At 59.2% G+C, this 17,872-nt stretch overlaps 2 protein-coding genes across 2 annotated transcripts; one reads left to right on the top strand and one right to left on the bottom strand.

Moving 5' to 3' along the window:
• The first annotated feature begins 1,955 nt into the window (after nucleotides 1-1,955).
• On the top strand, nucleotides 1,956-8,709 carry CFAP410 (cilia and flagella associated protein 410). The gene is made up of 7 exons (XM_083868622.1): nucleotides 1,956-2,042; nucleotides 2,824-2,842; nucleotides 3,422-3,468; nucleotides 4,258-4,487; nucleotides 5,191-5,362; nucleotides 5,747-5,840; nucleotides 7,002-8,709. The coding sequence occupies exons 1-7, from the start codon at nucleotides 1,966-1,968 to the stop codon at nucleotides 7,125-7,127; spliced, it is 765 nt and encodes a 254-aa protein (XP_083724748.1). The 5' UTR covers nucleotides 1,956-1,965; the 3' UTR covers nucleotides 7,128-8,709.
• Nucleotides 8,710-11,240: 2,531 nt separating this feature from the next.
• PFKL (phosphofructokinase, liver type) lies at nucleotides 11,241-17,596 on the bottom strand. The gene is made up of 22 exons (XM_083868428.1): nucleotides 17,496-17,596; nucleotides 16,877-16,950; nucleotides 16,703-16,780; nucleotides 16,428-16,617; nucleotides 16,091-16,256; nucleotides 15,942-15,986; nucleotides 15,744-15,852; nucleotides 15,325-15,420; nucleotides 15,154-15,246; nucleotides 14,728-14,853; nucleotides 14,576-14,640; nucleotides 14,335-14,398; nucleotides 14,102-14,248; nucleotides 13,935-14,005; nucleotides 13,761-13,848; nucleotides 13,490-13,642; nucleotides 13,187-13,351; nucleotides 12,953-13,014; nucleotides 12,511-12,622; nucleotides 12,323-12,422; nucleotides 12,102-12,207; nucleotides 11,241-12,016 (listed from the first exon to the last, which is right to left on the bottom strand). The coding sequence occupies exons 1-22, from the start codon at nucleotides 17,578-17,580 to the stop codon at nucleotides 11,869-11,871; spliced, it is 2,343 nt and encodes a 780-aa protein (XP_083724554.1). The 5' UTR covers nucleotides 17,581-17,596; the 3' UTR covers nucleotides 11,241-11,868.
• Nucleotides 17,597-17,872: the final 276 nt, after the last annotated feature.

Below are 17,872 nucleotides of genomic sequence, written 5' to 3'. Positions count from 1 at the left end.
CTGAAAACCACTTTAATTTTCTGTATTATAATAATTCGAAGGGAGGCCGTGCCCCTCCTTAGCAGATACCTGTGTTTCAAAGCCAGACATCACCACTGGCTCATATCAGGAAGAGGGTGTCCAGCAGGGCCAGGGTTGTGCCTCTCCCCTGTGCTGGCACTACTGAGGCTCCTCCAGGGCTGTGTCCAGTTCTTGGCCCCTCCGTTCAGGAAGGACATCGAGGGGCTGGAGTGAGTCCAGAGAAGGGAACAGAAATGAGGATGTGTCTGGAGCACCAGGAGTGACTGAGGGAGCTGAGGGGGCTCAGCCTGGAGAAAAGGAGGCTTGGAGGGAAATCTTCTGGCTCTGCACAACTCCCTGGCAGGAGGGGGAGGCTGGGGGTGGTCGGGCTCTGCTCCAGGGAACAGGGACAGGACAAGGGGAAACAGCCTCAAGGTGTGCCAGGGGAGGTTCAGGTTGGACATCAGGAGGAATTTCTTCACTGTAAGGGGTGAGCAGGCATCAGAAAGGGCTGCACAGGGAGGTTTGGAGTCCTCGTCCCTGGAGGTGTCCAAGGAATGCTGGACATGGCACTCAGAGCTCTGGGCTGGGTGACAAGGTGGGGATCAGTCACAGATTGGACTCGATGATCTTGGAGGTGTTTTCTGACCTTGATGATTCTGTGATTTTGTAAACTATGTCCCTAAGTGTCCCATCCACACACCTGAACCCTTCCTTTTGCAGAAGCACCCAAACACCCACACAACCAAACACGAAACACCCAACCCCCCTCCTGCAGTTGTTTCTGTTTTCAAATGTGGAAACACACGGAAAAACACTGGGAAACACTGCATTAATCCCTTTTTTGGATTAACCACACTGCTTCTCCAGACCTTTTTATTCCAGCTCTCCCATTCAACCACCTGCTGCTGTTACACCCCTGAAGATACAAACTGGGCGTTTTTCTGCACCACTTTGTATGGTGGTGTAGAAACACAGCAGTCCAGGAGAGGATTTCTGAAGGACTTTGGCTCTGTGAAAACAAGTCCTGAACCACTTGAGTCCCAAAGCTGGTTCAAAGGTGAGTGTTAGTTTTCTTATTGCCCCATGGAGTAAGAGGAGTAAGAAACTGTAGTGCTGTATTAGTCATTATTGAGAAAGTCATTAACTCTTATTTGTACAAAGCATATTTTTCAAGGGCTGAACTATCACCTGTTGGAATGTTTAGGAACTGACTGAGGAGAGAGGGAGCCAAAGATGCAGATGGGGAGCAGGCAGGGATGGGTGAGAGGGCATAAATTATATATTTATTATAGAAAACGTAAATATATTTTATTTATGCACACTTCATACATATATAGATACAGGGGTATATGGGGATATGTGTGTAAAGTCAGACATAACATTATACACTTGTGTTATTCCAAGGGGGAATGCGTTCAAATTGAAGGAGTAGGTTTAGGTTAGATAATAGGACAAAAAAAAAAAAATCTTCCCTGTGAGGGTGGTGAGCCCTGGCACAGGTTGCCCAGAGAAGCAACCTATGCCCAACCCTGGACCTTTTCAAGGCCGGTTTGTTCGGGGGTTGGAGCAGCCCGGGGCAGTGTAAGGTGCTCCTGCCCACGGCAGGGCTGTGGAACGAGACGGGCTTTTCCCTCCAGCCCAAACCACCCCCCGATCCCACGGCCATCCTTTCACATAAATACACACCCACAGAGGCGTACCTCTGTGTACAACACGTCCTCTAATGAGACATAATTAAACTCCGACTAATAGGATTTACCCGTAAATACGAATAACCACCTCAGGCCGCGGCCGTTGCGGCAGCGGGGCTCGGGCGGGCGGGGCCGGGCCGGCGGCGGGGCGGGGAAAGGAGCGGAGCGGAGCGGAGGAGGAGAATCCACCCCCGGAGCCGCCCCGGCCGGGCGGGGCCTGAGCCCGGCCATCCCGCCCCTGCAGCGGCGGCAGGGCCCGGCCCGGCCCGGCATGAGGCTGAGCCGGGCGGCCGTGCTGGCACAGGCCAAGGCGGCCGCGCTCGACGGCGTCCGCCGCCTCAACTGCTGGTGGGCGCGGGAACGGGCCGGGGACAGGCACTGAGGGGGGACAGGCAGGGACTGAGGGGGACAGGCTCCGAGGAGGCTGAGAGGACAGTGATGGAGGCGGGACGGGGATGGAGAGGGGACAGGCAGGCCTGGGGCTGGGGGCACGGGCAGGGATCAGGAGAGGGCACGGGCAGGGATGGAGATGGGACAGGCAGGGCTGAGGATGGGGACACAGACAGGGCTGGGGACGGGAGCCAAGGATGGAGGGAGGGCGGGAAGGGAGGGAGTTGGGTGTAGGGCAGGGATGGGGAGGCGGGACAGGGCTGGGTAAGGGCAGGCGGGCAGAAGTGGGGAGCAGGCGGCGCTGGGTGAGGGAGAACAGGCAGGGCTGTCTGAGGGGGGTCAGGCAGGGCTGGGTGAGGGGTCAGGCAGGGCTGTCTGAGGGGGAACAGGCAGGGCTGGGTGAGGGGGGTCAGGCAGGGCTGTCTGAGGGGGAACAGGCAGGGCTGGGTGAGGGGTCAGGCAGGGATGGGTGAGGGGGAACAGGCAGGGCTGGGTGAGGGGGAACAGGCAGGGCTGGGTGCAGGGGTCAGGCGGGGCTGGGTGAGGGGGAACAGGCAGGGCTGGGTGAGGGGGAACAGGCAAGGCTGGGGAAGGGGAGGCACAACAAGGCCCATGCCAGACTGTGCTGGAGCAGTGTGGTGGGGCCAGGCTGGGGGCAGGGGCTGTGACCCTGGCTGTGGGAGGTGCAGGGGGAGGCTCAGCCCTGCTGGGCTCTCCCTGACCCCCTCTCCTCTTGCAGGGGCAGCCACCTGACTGATGTAAGTACTGGAGGAGCCAGAGGAGCCTGGGCCCGCAGCTGGAGCGGGGACACCATGGAGGCGATGGGGTCGGCAGGGCACTGGGGAGGGCCTGGATTGGTGCTGGCCCAGTGCCTGTGAGCTGCAGGCCTTTTCAGAGTTGATTAGCATCTCACACCATAAAAAAAAATGTGATCGCTGCTGTTTCCACATTGGAAAATTTCTCTCCAAGGCCCAGCATGGAGCCTCGGAGAGCAGGACTCTGAGTCCTACCTCTGTGGTGATTTTGGATGAGGTTCTGTCGCTAGGGGAGGGCTGGCAGGGGTGGGAGGGAGCCATTCCTGCGTGTGGAGGCTGCAGAGTTGCTGGAGCAGAAGAACAATGTGACTCTGGCTGGTATCTGCACTTCCACTCCTGAGCAGAGGCTGGAGGAGCTGCTGACGCTGCACTTGCCGTGTCAGAAAATCTCTGGTGCTGTTAAGCTCCGGATAGACTGAGGCAAACCCAAATTCCTGATGGTGCTTTTTGTGATTTCAGTTGGGTTTGTTTATATTTTCACCCATGAGTGCCAACTTGTTGTTTCTGTCTCTTCCTGCCCAGATATCCATATGCCGGGATTTGCCCAACATTGAGGTGATCACGTTCAGGTGAATGCCAGTTTGACAGCTTTGGAGAGGGCAGGGAGGTCACGTTTTCTTGGGGATGATTTCTTCCCACAGTGCTGGGGTTGTGTGTGTGAGCTGCCTGGCTCTTCATGCCCCATTCCTCAAGCAGCAGAGATGCAGAAATGATTATTTCTCAGCATCTCCTCTGCACTATTGCCTGTGCTCCATGAGAAAATATTCTCTGTTTTGACAAGTGATAAAACCCCTTAGGATTGTTGCTCCTGAAATTCTCTTCCACAGTTTTGACAGAGATCTTGGCCTCTTCTTGGCCTGTTTCCAAAATGCTTGTTGGAATATTTCATGGATCTCTCAGAGCTTTCCCTTTCCATAATACACTCAACTTTCACCTATCCTGGGTATCCCATGGAGCCAGTGCTCTGTGAATTAGAGCCTTTTAACTTGGGAATCTTATATGACTTCTCCTTGGGTGGTTGTGAGGAGCTGCTACAGAAAAGGAGGCAGGTTTTGGGGGGAGAAGAGGCTCTTTGTGATCCTCAGCAGGGTGGAGTGATGACTCTTTCAATTCTTCCCTCTGCTGACAAAAGACAAAATGCCACAAGCCATGGGCTGAACATCCCTTGCTGTGCCGTGCTGGTGTGAGGCTGCTGCAGGGAAAGGGGACTGGGAAGTGCTGGGCTCCCTCCTGGATGGGGCAGCGAGGGCAGGATGGTGCTGGGGTGAGGCTGTTGCAGGAAAGGGGACTGGGAAGTGCTGTGCTCCCTCCTGGATGGGGCAGCGAGGGCGGGACGGGCTCTGACCGTGTCTCCACAGCGTGAACGGCATCTCGGACCTCGAGCCGCTGCACCAGTGCCAGAACCTGAGCGAGCTGTACCTGAGGAAGAACAACATCACGAGCCTGGACGAGCTGTTCTACCTGAAGACGCTGCCGCGGCTGCGGGTGCTGTGGCTGGCAGAGAACCCCTGCTGCGGGCCCGACCCGCACCGCTACCGTATGACCGTGCTGCGCAACCTGCCCAGCCTGCAGAAGCTCGACAACCAGGGTGGGCTTTGGGCACCTCCAGGCAGCCCGGGCCAGGGCCACCTGGGACACGGGCATGTGTTGGCTCCTCTCAAAGGCGTCCTTTGAGTTTTCCTGGAGTCAGGAGGTGTTAGGGGTTGAGTTAGATCCAGTGCTTCTACGCTGTTTTTTCTCTTTGTCTTCTCTTTCCGTTTCTCTTCCCCTTTCCCATCTGCCTCCTCTTTTTCCCCGTTTTCTTTCTCCATCCACATCTGCATCCCCTTTCCCTTTCCCTTCCCTATGGTAGCAGGAATGAGTGCCTCATTATAGCTCAGACGATACCACTAATTAGTGGTTTTTAGAGCTCTCTCTTTGCTGTGGCCAGACGAAGGTTCTATAACTGGATCTGCTGCTGTAGAAAAGCTTCTCTATTGTTGTTTTTTTTTTTTCCATCCACTAGCAGCAATTTGGTGGCTTTTGGAGCTTTCTCCAGAGACAAGAAATAGCAGAGCATATTTGCATCCCTCCCTGATAGCCTTCTCACTTTGGGAGAATGGTGATTGCTTCCAGCATTCTCCTGAACAGGTTTCACTGCAGGAGGAGGGTGAAAGCAAAATGCCAGACAATTTTTGGGACCAAGCCCCTTGGGAAAAGCTCTGCAGCAGCAGAACCTGCCCCGCTAGAGATGCCATCCCTCCTGGGCTGCTGCAGCTCATAGCAACAGGCGTTTGTTGTGGCCTTTGCAGCTGTGACAGAGGAGGAGCTGTCGCAGGCGCTGGTGGATGGCGTGGAGATCACGGCGCCGCCGGCCCGGAGGAGTGTGGAGAACGGCTGGTCCGAGTGCACTGCGTCCAGCACCGCCGGATCCACCGCGGAGCCCGACAGCGAGCTGCTCACCTGCAGCCTGGATGGGACAAAGTGAGGGCTGGGGACCTGCCAGCCTTTCTGGGCTGAACTTGTGTGTGGCAGGGAAGGACCCTGACATTCCAGGGGCCAGGCCTGCAGCCAGGTCATGTTCCCATTGTTCTGGTTACTGCAGTGGAGCTGTGCGGGTTCAGTGGCACTGCTGGGGCTGGTTCTGTGTCTGCCAAACAGGCTCTGCTGTGGAAGGTGACTCGAGCTCATCAGTTGCATGTGCAGGCAGGGATGGATCCTCTCTGATCTGGGAGCTCCAGCTCATTCCCTAGAGTCCTCCAGCTGGATGCTCCTTGCATGGTTGCCTGTGATGAGGAAGGATTGGCCTGGCAGAGGAAGGTTCTCCCACCTGGTCATAATAACATTTGCTTTTCCTCCCTTTTTTAGCAAAACTCAGGAAGAGCTTGATATGAAGCCTGTTCCCAGGGATAAATATTCCTGCTTTTCCCCTCAAGAGACAGATTGCAGCTGCAAGAAGAGTGTGAGTATCTTTTAAAGACCAAATTGCTTTTCCTTGTATGCGGGGCTGAACCCCAGCATTGGAGGATGTGAAGAACCTTGGATGTCCCCAGAGGAGGGGAGCAGAGCTGATGCCAAGGCTGAAAGAAATGTCCAGGAGCCACTGAGGGCTCTGGACTTGTTTGATTTGGAGAGAAGGAGGCAGAGGGCTGACCTCATGCCCCTCTGCAGCTTCCTGAGGAGGGGATGTGGGGAGGGGTGTGCTGAACTCTTCTACTTGGGATCCAGCAATAGAGACATGGGAATGGTTCAAAGCTATGCCAGGGGAGGTTCAGACTGGACATTAGGAAGTGTTTCTTTAACAGGAGGAGGGTGAAACCTTGTGAAGGGGCTGCTGAACAGGAAGCTTAGGTGGTTCCTCAGCCCCCTCTGCCATGTGGCCTTGGATGAACCTGGATTTTGGTGGTTGAGCTGGGAATTGCAGAATGCTTGGCTCAGTGCCATTGCATCAATCAGCAGAGCAAGATCTAACCCACGCTGCCTCACTCTCCCGTAGCTGCCTAGAGCAGCACCACAGGCTCTGACCATTTGAAAGGGGGGAAGTGGCTCCCTATTGCAGATGGAGAGGCTCAAGTTGGATGTTGGGCAGAAGATTCTCCCTAGAAGGACAGTTATTTAGGCTGTGGAATCTCTCCCTGGAGTTCTTCAGGACATGATTTGACAGAGCCACGGCTTGGTGTTGGCAGTGGTCCTGTGGTGGTGGCAGGGCTGGGGACTTTCAAGGGTCTTTGCAGAGAGCACAGCTCTCCTCATTCCTCAGAGCAAGGGACTCCTGTCCTTTCCCATCCTATACGTGCTGGAGAGTGAGGGCAGCTGCTCCTGAATTGCTTTTCCTTCCAGAGGCCAGGCTGGAGCGTGGCGGGGAGCCAGAGGCGTGTGGGCAGCCCCAGCCCGCACAGGACTGGGCGGATGGGTTTGTCCTGCATTCCAGCCTGTCACGTGCCTCATGCAGCCTCTGCCTGTGTTTGCCCCCAGGGCTTGGTTGTTAGTCCAGATCTCCTGGCTGCAGGTGGCTGTTCCAAACTGCTGCCAGTGGTGGAGGTGTTCTTAGAAAGAGCAGGGAAAATCGCGTGTCCTTGTCCTGGCTGGTTGGTACAAAGCAGTGTCTGCCTTATCCTGACAGAACAATGTCCTGGATGCCATCCTGCTGCTCATGAAGGAACTGGACGCAGAGGGGCTGGAGATCATCCAGCAGACCGTGGCAAGGAGGCTCCAGGCCTTCCAGAAGAAGGAGCTGCAGGAGGAGTGACAACATCCATCTCCATTCCAGCCTCCCTGGAGCCCCTGCCCTGCGGTGCTGTCCTGCCCACACCCCTGGCTGCAGCCAAAGCCTCGGTGCTCCCCACTCTGCTTCCCATGCGAGGGCATGGGATGGGATGCTTCTTCTCCAGAGATTTCCTGCTTCTGCAGCAGGCTCTGACACTGTATCCTGTGTGGATGGGCTCTTGGATGAGAGCTGTGGGCAAATCAGCAAAGCAGAAGGGAACAGGGCTGCAGGCAGAGGTGCTGTGTGATCCAAGGTGGGAGCAGAGCCTGCTGATGGCTGGGAAGGTCTCTGCCCCTCAGCCAGCCTGGGGATGCACAGCACCTCTGAGGGCAGTTTGTACCGCAGAGGTTTGGTTTGGTGAAGGCTGACAGGGAGACATTGGCTGAGATGGTCACTGAGACCTGTGTGGTGCGGGTGGTGAAGGTCAATGTCCAGTTATTAATTTATTTTCCAGCTCCTGGCTGACTTCCTCAGGTCCTTGCTGGTGCACACAGCGCCTGCCGTGGTGGTCAGGCAGCCCAAAGGAAAGCTCAGAGCAGCCTAGGTGAACCAGAAATGACGCTCACATCCTGAATGCTCAGCTGTCCTCTCACCCCAACATTCCCTGCAGGCATTAGAGCAGCTTAAGGAAACACGCCAGTTAAAAGGCCCTGAGCATTCTGCCTGCTTTGCACAGGCATCAGGGGTGGGGTTGCTCTTTAACTGATAAAACTGCACTTACCAAGTTTTGTAGAGCTGTTTAAGTACAAACTAAACCGTTGTGACATACCAAATAAACCCAATTATCCCTCAAGGCCGCGTAAGTGGTGGCTGGAGTTCAGCAAAGGCCTGGCTGGGGGCACTGCTCCATTACCTCTGGTTCAGGGAATGCTTTGTGAGCCCTGCGGAGCAGGAGGAGGGCTGGGAGCCTTCCCGCTTCACTGCGCCTCTGAAACGGTGAGCCTGCTCCCAGTGCTGCTTTGCAGGGCCGCTGGGCTGTCCTGCAACCTTCATGCAACCACAGCAAAGGCAGGGAGCAAAGGAGCTGGTGAGGAAAGCTCAGTGCAGAGCCACCTGGGCAGGACAACGGGACATGAACCCCCTGTGCCTCCTAGCACTGCCCGGCGACATGGCCTTTCCATGGCCCTCGTCCCTGTTTGTGCAGCGTCAAGGCTGTGCTGCCAGGAAGGAATGCTCCTTGGGGATGGTGATAGCCCTGTGTCCACAAGCCTGTTTGCCTGACCTTGGTGGGGAGGGACACAGTTTGACCCTCGTCATTCAGAGGGAGATTTGCTGATGCCTTTAACTCCTTGAAAGACCTTTGTTCTTGCCTTCTGCGTTAAAGCCAGCTGCAGTTGTGTGATTTATGATGTCCTAAACTTCCTTTGACAGCCAGGGCCTGGGAGACTCACCCTGCTGAGTGCAAGTCTTCTCCCAGGCCCCTGGCCTGTCCATGTCAAGGAACAGGGGAGTTGTTGGGATGAGCTGGACCCCCAGCTTTTCTGGGATGCGAATGATCAAAAGAAGTGTCCATCAGGACTCGGTCATGGGGCTGATGGAGCAATCACTGTGCCCTCCAGGCCACACTGACACAATTCCTGGAGAAGTTGCGCTGCTCGCCTACGTGCTGTGCTCATCATCCTTGGCTGCTGCTGGTGCTGCCCTCAGAGCTCCCAACTGCTCCTTGCAGCATCCCAGCAAACCCCACAGGGAGCTCAGCCCTTCCAGGGCCCTGGCAGCCTGCCTTCCACTACAGGATGCTCCAGGAGGCTTGCTCTGCCCTCTTTTCAGGGTGGGCTGGATGTGCCAGGAAACCTGGGAGTACAGTCAGTCCCCTCCTGCTCATCCTCAGAATGCAGTGGCTGTGCCTGTTTTCTCCCAGGAATTTGGTCCTCCTGGTATTTTTTTGGTGGAAATGAGGTGTGAGGGCTGCAATGACCCCTGTCCCTCAACTGTGCAGCTGGTCTGAGCCTGGGGACACCTCTGTCCCCATTCACACCCTAAACCTGTCTGCTGCAGGGCTGTGCTACCAACAGATTTTCCACATGACCTGCTGTCACCCTGCCCTGCCTCAGCCGGGAATATCGAGCGGTGAATGCAGATGATTCCTAGCTGTGGAAAATGCCAGCAGCTGTACTGAGCCACTTCCCTTCAAACCATCCTCAGAGACTCTGAGAGGCTGGTGGGGAGGCAGGTGTGAGGTCCATGGCTGAGGGAGGGAGGGAAGGAGTGGGCTGCGGCTCCCCCAAGGTGGAGTGGCACATGGGAGAGTGGAAGAACCCATTTCCCACCCAGGAAATGAGCTCCAGGAGAAGCCAGGTCTCTGCCTGGGGTCCCCAGAGCAGATACTCATTCAAGAGCAGCAATGCTGCCTGCCTCAGCAAGGTCTTGGGTCCAGGGAGGAGAGAAAAGTGACCATCTTCCTGCAGAGCCTAAAATGCATTCACTTAGGGGAAAAGCACTGAAATCATGGAATCATGGAATGATTTTTGGTGGGAAGAGAACTGGAAGACCATCTCATTCCACTCCCTGCCATGGGCAGGGACAACTCCCACTATCCCAGGTTGCTCCAAGCCCCATCCAACATGGCCATGGACACTTCCAGGGATCCAGGGGCAGCCACATCTTCTCTGGGCACCCTGTGCCAGGGCCTCACCTCCCTCACAGCTGATAATTTCTTATCCCATCTGACCCTGCGGCAGAGGGAAGTAATTCCCCCTTGGTGTGTCACTCCAGGCCATGTGCAAAGTCCTACTTCAGCTTCCTCGTTGGCTCTTTCAGTTACTGTAAGGGCACAGTGAGGTCACCCCAAAGCCTCCCCAGGTTGAACAATTCCAGCTCTCCCAGCCTTTCCTCCCAGCAGAGCTGCTCCATCCCTCTGATCACCCTGGTGCCTCCTCTGGACTCTCCCCAGCAGCTCCAGCTCCTTCCTGTGCTGGGCCCCAGGGCTGGGGCAGCTCTGCAGGTGGGGTCTCACCTGAGTGGGCAGAGGGGCAGAATCCCAATCCCTTTCCTGCTGCCCCTGCTGGGGATCAGCCCAGCACAGGGACATTTCTGGGATGGGGCATGGCCAGCCCTCACCACCTGCACCCCAAGTCCTTCTCCCAAGGCTGCTCCATCTGCTCATCCCCAGCCTGGATTGATCCCGGGGGTTGCTCTGGCCCAGGGGCAGCACCAGCAACACCTGGTGGTGTTAAACCTCATGAGATTCCCATGGGTCACTTCTGGAGCTTGGCCAGGGCCCTCTGGATGGCCCCATTGTCCTTCAGGAGTGTCACTGCACCCTCAGCCTGGTGTCACCTGCAAACCTGCTGAGGGTTCCTCAAGCCCTCTGTCTGTGTCAGTGATGCAGAGCTTAAATATCACTGGTCCCAGTCCAGTCCTGCTTACTGATGGCCACTCTGAGGCACTGACCCTCTGCATGTGACCCTGCAGCCACTTCCTTATCCATCTACCAGTCCATCCATGGAATCCAGCTCCCTCCAATGCAGAGAGAAGGACATTGGGTGGGATTGTGTCCAGGCTTTATAGAAATCCGGATAAATGTCATCCCTAACTTAGCGAGTCACTCCATCAGAGAAGGCCAGGGGGCAAGCCAGGGTGAGCTTTCACTTGGGGACAGCTCCATGGGGAAGACAAAATAACAGCATGTTTGACCCCAAAGCCTGTGATGTGTGCTGGAGCCGTCAGCCAACAGCCCCAGGAGGGAAGTGGCCTGGGAAAGGGGCTCCCTGTGACCGTCTGGCGCAGCCCAAGCCTGTGGAGCTCGGCCAGGCCGGCACACTTGGCCAGGGCTGTGAGAAACTGCCTCACAAATGAGCACAGCACCACCCTAAAGCACTTGGGTGTTTCCCTTGAAGGTGGGAACCAAGGGATTTTTTGCTGGAATTGTGAAGCAATTGTGAAAGGATGCTGACCTTGCACCCACCATGACCTGGACAGGGAGGAGAAGCCGCCTACGGACCCACTCTCCAGGGCATTGAGGATGCGCAAAACCAGGAAATCTCTTGGCCTGGCCTTAACCCAGCTTGAGAAGACCATCAGGCTTTGTTTGTCCCCCCACCCCTGTTCCCCCCCACAATGACCACTCCAGGAGGCAGGTTTGGCTCCAGCAGGTTTTATCTCTAGAGGAGAGGAGCAGCGCCGCAGGCGGTGCAGGATCCGGGGTCACAGAGCAGCAGTGAGGTGACGGACACGGCGCCACAGCCACGCAGTGACAGTCGCAGCCAAGCGTCATGCAAGGGGACAGGGCCTTGCCAGGCCCCCGTGCTCAGCCCTCGAGACCCCCACGGGGGATGGAGCTTCACCAGGGCTCAGGGGCACCCAGAAGCTCCAGGGACCAGCTCTGACCCACTCCAGGATGGCTCCACATCCTCCTCACTCCCCTCCTGCACGTGGGGCAGGCGACTACAAGCAGCAGCAGTTGGCTCAGGCGGTCAAGCCGCTAAATAAGGACTCAAAATACCCCATCATTAAATAATAATAAACTATTAAGGGAAGATTAAGGGTCTGGGCTGCACGGCTGGGCTCAAGCAACATTTTGCATCCGCACAGAGACCAGAACCCGCAGCAGTGATTGGGGGCAGGATTGTGCCATTCTGGGAGCCAGCACCAGGCTCTGCCTGCTGTAAGGGGTCGATGGCAAAGCTACAAGGCTACTGAGAACAGAGGGGACACAGTGCTCCCCCAGCAGCATGTGGGCACAGAGAGGACACGGCAGGGGCTATGGATCAGGCTGGTGGGACTAGAAGCCCTTCTCGATGCTGAGGGTGCGACGGGTGACGTGCTCCATCTGCCCCGAGATGTACTCGGTGAGGCTGATCTGGTAGTTGGCGAGCATCTTCAGCATCAGCCGTAGGTTCAGCCACCACTGCTCCTGGGGCAGCCTGTGCCTGTGCATGGGGACACAGCTGTAGAGCAGACACCCCAGGAAGGTTCCCCTGTGAGCCAGTGAACCGCTGGGGCATGGGGACTTACTCAAAATCTGTGACTTTCTTGAGCTCCGTCACGGGGCTGAAGGCCACCACCTTCTTCCGCAGCCCGATCACACAGGCAGTGTCTCCAGAGTTGGCAAACACACGCCCTGGGAGGGGAATGCTGCTGACCTTGGCCACCTCACTGGGGGCCAAGGCTGGAAGCCTGGAGCAGCAGCCATCAGCCTCCCCCGCCCCCCACGGAAACCCCTGCCCTCGGCTCACCCTTGCTGTAGACTTGCTGAAGCTTCTCTGACATCCACAGCACTGCCTTCACTCCCAGCTTGGTCCCGTAGTTCCGGTCAAAGGGGGTCGGGGCTCCCCCCTGGGGACAAAGAAATGGGGATGTCAGACCTTGCCCAGCTCTCAGGGCCAGCAGGGCCTGTGTCACCCTGACCCCTGTACCTCTGTACCTGCTGGAGGTGGCCCAGGACATTGATCCTGCAGTCAAAGATGCCTTTGCCCTCGGAGGAGTAAAGGTTGTAGAGGAACTCAGTGGTGTAGTGCTCATGACACTTCTCATTGCTGGGGAGCAGAGGGAAGGGCTTGGGGGGCTGCTCCTTCCACTGGCATGCCCAGGGGGTCCCCCTTTGTTTCCCATAACACCTTTTTTTGTGCTGTTTTGTTCTCCCTGAGGTCTGGAGCCCCAGCCTGTATGCCCAGGACGACCTTGGGGCTGGGTTGGGGATAGCAGCAGAGGCACCCAGTGTCCCCATGGCCAAGTGTATACCCACTGTGCTAAACCTCATCATGCCCAGGATCCCTCTCTGGCCATGGGAAGGGCTCAGCTCCAGCCTTGCTCCCTGCCACAGGGCTGGGCTTTGCAGTGACTGTCCCCAAGTGCCCCAAACTCACCGCAGCACCAGCCCTCTCTGGATATCCGTCTTCATTTTGTCTGTCAAGTGCTCCACGTTGGCCTGCAAGATGAACACCGAGATGCCAGCAGCCATCCCACAGCTGTCCAGTCCTGATATCAACCCAGTGACTGCACGGCATGGCCATGTCCTCCAGCTCCTGCCCTGCTCTGGAGCCCTCCCTTCCCCAGTTTTCCTTCTCATTTCAGCCAGAGAGCCACTCCTGCCCGCCCACCTTTAAGTCGTGGATGGTGAAGGGGTCCTCATAGACGTAGGCAGCGTCGGCGCCCACGGCGATGCCGGTGACCGTGGACAGGTACCCACAGTAGCCCCCCATGGTCTCCACGATGAACACGCGGCGCTTGGTGCCCGAGGCCGACTGCTTGATGCGGTCACAGCTCTGTGCCCAAAGAAGGGGAGGTCACACTAAGGAAAGCCACCTTTGCTTCCCCAGCACAGGATATTGGTCACTCTGGACCATGATGGAAGGTGGTGGAGCACAGTGGCCCCGTGAGCTGTCCCTGTCCGTGTCCCTCACCTCCATGGCAGCATTGACGGCCGTGTCGGAGCCCAGGCTGAAGTCGGTGCCGGGCACATTGTTGCTGATGGTGGCGGGGATGACGCACATGACAATGCAGAGCTCCTCGTACTGCCCACGTGCCTCCACCAGCTGCAGCACCCCCTCGTACGCCTGCAAGCAGCCGGGGGACTGGGAAATGCTGGCCCTGCAGCCAGATCCACATCCCAGAAAGATTCCTCTGGGATGCCCACAGCCATCCCAGCCCACGGAACCAAGAATTCTGCCGCACCTCAAAGCCCCCGATGACCAGCAGCCCCTGGATGTTGAATTTGCGCACGTTCTCCACGATCTTCTCCATGCAGGTCTTGGGCAGTGTCCTGTGGTGGGGAAGGGGGGCAGAGGGTGGGGTGTGGATGGTGGGGACACTCCTCCCCTGTGTCCCCCTCCCCAGGGCTGCACTCACCGCTTGGTGCCCAGCATGGAGCCACCACGGCCCAGCCATCCTGCCACGTCGTGCCAGCCCACCTCGCGGACCTGTGGACACCAGAGATGGGTTAGGGGTGGGAAGAGCCCCTCTCCACCAAGCCCAATCCCATCCTCCAGGACATCCCAGGCTCACTGTCCCCTCACCTGCCCCTTGGCCAGGCCCTCGAAGCCATCGCTGACCACGTAGATGGTGTGTCCCTGGCAGATGCCGATGCGCACGGCCGAGCGCACAGCGGCGTTCATGCCGGCGGCCGGCGCTCCCACATTCAGGATGGCCATGCTGAAGGGACTCTGCAGGGACAGGGATGGGAACAGCACATCCCTGTGTGTCCCCAAGGCAGGGATGGTGTACCCTGCTGCTCCCCGTCACCCCTCACCTTCTCCTGAGCTGGCTTCTGGTGCGCCAGCAGCTTGTAGATGTTCCAGTTGTTCTCAAAGCTCCTGCAAGGACACGGCGATGTGTCCCCAAGGCACGTCTGGGAGAAGGGGGAGTCTCCCCAGTGGCCCTGGGGTGTGAGTGGGGACACTCTTCTGGCTGCAGGAACCAATGGCTTCCCCACAAGGAGAAGCCCCTGTCCAAGACAGATGTCTCCCCCAGTCCTGGTCCCTGCTCCTCACCTTCCACGGAGCTGGATGGCCTCCTCAAACCTCTTCTCATCCATGGCCTTCTGCACATCCTTTGTCTTGGGCCGGGAGAAAGATGCAGCACTGTGACACTCACGTTCACAGAGAGAGAAGTGGTACCCCCACCCATATTCCCCGGTACTCACCACTTGGACACACTCCATGAGTGGCAGCCGCACCGACTGGTTCCCGGAGAGGCTGACCACGCAGGCTGGGGTGTCTGGTGTGGCCTCCAGCAGCGCCATCACTGCCTCCATCCCCATCTTGCTGCTCTGCAAAGAGACAGGGGCACCTGTGACACTGGGGCCACCAGTGCCAGCTGGGTGGGATGCTCAGGGATGCTCCCACAGGCTTGGAAACCATGTGGCTGCTGATTCACTGCTGGAAAGCTGACGGGCTTATTTCAAAATCCATGAAATTTGGAGTAAATGAGGAGAAATGGGTGCGCAGCTCTGCCCAGCACAGCGGGGCTGAACCCATCTGAGCCTCACTCCAGCTGGCAAACCCTTTCCATTGGGCAGAGGGATGGCAGGAGCAGGGTTCCCTCTCTCTGTGCCCTCCCCAGGACCTACCAGCACACGGTCAAAGGCGGACGGGGTCCCTCCACGCTGCACATGGCCAAGGACAGTGACCCGCGTGTCGAAGCCCAGGCGCTGCACCACCAGCTGCGGGAAGAGGGGACATCAGGGAGGGGAGCCGCCGGTGTCTGTGGGTGACAGGGTGGTGCCAGGGAAGTCACTTACATCCTTCACATAGTTGGAGGTGATGGGTTTTCCGCTGCGGTCGATGGCACCCTCGGCGATGATGATGATGTTGAGCCGTGAGCCTCGGCTGCGTGTCTGGCACGAGGGGAGGACAAACAGCCACCATGGCTCAGCCAAAACTCACTGTGGGCCGTGTGCGAGCGCCCTCCCCTTCCCCCATCCGTGCTGCCCTGGGGGTGGCTCAGGTCACAGGCAGCTGAGCCCCCAAGCCAGCGCTGCCCCTGGCATGTGAGGGCTGGATTTGCGCTCGGCTGAGTGCCCCGGTTCACAGGGACAATGGCGGCAGCTCCCGAAGCTTCGCAGGGGCCGGGCACTGGCTACAGGGCTCAGCCGGGCCCCTGCGGGGACTCCTCGGGGGGAACAGGGGATGGGATAGGATGGCAGGAACCCCCCCTCACCTCCCCGAGCCTCTCACACATGAGGTCCTCCCAGCCATCCTCTGGAGGGGATTCAGGGATGAAGAGCCAGTCGGCGCCCGAGGCCAAGCCGGACACCAGCGCCAGGTACCTGGGGGAACATGGCAGTGGCAGCACTGGCCCTGACACGTGGCAGGCGTCCTGTCCCACCCGTGGGCTTCCCCACCCACGGGGGCTTACCCGCAGTGGCGACCCATCACCTCCAGCACGAACGTCCGCTGGTGGCTGCAAGGACATGGGTGGGAAGAGAAGGAGGTGGGTGGGTGCGATGGCCGGGGCAGTGCAGCCCCCAGCCCCCAGCCCCCAGCCCCCAGCCCCGTCCTGCTCACCTCTGTGCCGTGGTGGTGATGGCGTCCACGACCTCCATGATGCGGTGCAGCGCCGAGTCGGTGCCGATGGTCATGTCGGTGCCGCAGAAGTCGTTGTCGATGGAGCCCACCAGCCCCACGATGTTCAGGCGGCAGTTCTTCCTCGCCACCTCCTCGCTGATCTGCCCTGGGGGGGTCACGGCCACCACACTGGTTATTTCAGGGCATTCATGTCCCCACCATCATAGAGCTGGAGCCCAGCCCTCCTTGGGGTCACAGCAGCGGGGTCACCCTGCGGACCTCACCACCCTTGAATGGCTTTGTCCACCCACCCGGGGTCTTGGAGGGGCTCACCCACCTTCCCGGACCAGCTCGTCCAGCAGCCCGGCCCACTCGGAGCGGAAGATGTCGGCGCCAGTGAGGCTGCCATCGCCGCCGATCACGCACAGGTTGGTGATGCCGTGCTCCACCAGGTTGCGGGCAGCGCGCAGCCGGCCCGCCCGCGTGGTGAAGGCCTTGCAGCGGGCACTGCCGATCACCGTCCCGCCCTGGGGACAGAACGGGGCACCCGCCTTGTCACACACGTCTGGGGGGCCGGGATCTGGCGTCCCGTGGCCCCGCAGTGACCCTCACCAGCTGGATGATGTTGGAGACGCTGAGCCAGTTGGCTTGTTTGATGTTGTCGCCCCCCTCCACCAGCCCCTCGTAGCCCTGCGGAGAAGAAGAGGGTAGAGGTGAAAGGTGCCCAGGCACAGGGGGGAAGGTGGATCCCCCCAACCATGATGGGCATTAGAGGGGAACACCAACCTCATAGATGAGGAAGACCTTGGCTCCCACGTATATCCCCATGCGGGTGACGGCGCGGACAGCGGCGTTCATGCCTGCAAAGTGATCTGTGAGCTGGAGTGTTCCCACAGCATCCTGCACCCCACAGGAGATGGATCCTATAGGTGACCCTGAGGTGTCCCCTCGAGCGGGGGAACCCCACGGAACCCTGCACCCCACATGGAATGCGATCCTACAGGTGACCCTGAGGTGTCCCCTGGAGTGGGCGGGGAGCCACGTGGGCTGAGCCCGGGGAAACTCAGCGCACAGCCGGGCCCGGGGCCGGCAAACTGCCCGGGAGCGAGCTGCTTATCCCGGAGAGGGGGAAAAGGACGGGGACGGCCCCACTCCCGCCATGGGGCTCCCTCCCCTGCCCTCTCAGGGCGCCGGCCCGGGGGTGACGGGGACGGGGAGGCGGCGCGGGCGGGGGGCGCACGGGAGGGGGCCCGGGGAGGAGCGGACTCCGACCCCGGGCGGGCACGGGCACAGACACGGACACGGACACGGGCACGGACACGGGCACGGACACGGACACGGACACAGAGACGGACACGAGGGGAGGCCGCGGGCCCGGGCCGACCCCCCGCCCCGCCGGGCGCACCTTGCGCGTCGCCGCCGCTGGTGAGGACAGCGATGGCCATCCCGGCCCCCGCCATCCGCAGCCGCTCCAGCTCCGCCGCCGCCATCGCTGCGCTCCCGGCACCGGCGCCGCCGCCGCCACGCCCCGGACCCGCCCCGGGACACGCACCGACCGGGGACACGCCCCGGGACACGCCCCGGGGACACGCACGGACCGGGGACACGCCCCGGCCACGCCCCGGCCACGCCCCGGCCGAGGGGACACGCCCCGGCCGCCGCCGCGCAGCGACAGCCGCGGTGACACGTCGCGACAAGGTGCGCCATCCGTGCGGACGGCGGGCACAGCCCGGACCGCGCCATCTGGCGTGAGGCCCGCCCCAGAGCCCTGGAGGAACCGCC

This window comes from Zosterops lateralis, assembly GCF_965231275.1.
Source record: "Zosterops lateralis genome assembly, chromosome: 10".
Classification (NCBI taxonomy): domain Eukaryota; kingdom Metazoa; phylum Chordata; class Aves; order Passeriformes; family Zosteropidae; genus Zosterops; species Zosterops lateralis.
Note: the sequence above shows the minus strand (reverse complement) of the source record. Positions and strands in the feature narration are given on the sequence as shown.

Excerpts from the sequence above, each read along its gene's own strand:
- PFKL (XM_083868428.1), bottom strand. The coding sequence starts at position 17,580 with ATGGCGGCGGCGGAGCTGGAGCGGCTGCGGATGGCGGGGGCCGGGATG. Across the intron at positions 16,257-16,427 it reads GGACGAGCTGGTCCGGGAAG|GGCAGATCAGCGAGGAGGTG; the intron begins GTGGGTGAGCCC and ends TGACCCCCCCAG. Across the intron at positions 12,423-12,510 it reads TCCTGGGCCACCTCCAGCAG|GGGGGAGCCCCGACCCCCTT; the intron begins GTACAGAGGTAC and ends CTTTGTCCCCAG.
- CFAP410 (XM_083868622.1), top strand. The coding sequence starts at position 1,966 with ATGAGGCTGAGCCGGGCGGCCGTGCTGGCACAGGCCAAGGCGGCCGCG. Across the intron at positions 5,363-5,746 it reads TGCAGCCTGGATGGGACAAA|CAAAACTCAGGAAGAGCTTG; the intron begins GTGAGGGCTGGG and ends TCCCTTTTTTAG. Across the intron at positions 5,841-7,001 it reads ATTGCAGCTGCAAGAAGAGT|AACAATGTCCTGGATGCCAT; the intron begins GTGAGTATCTTT and ends TTATCCTGACAG.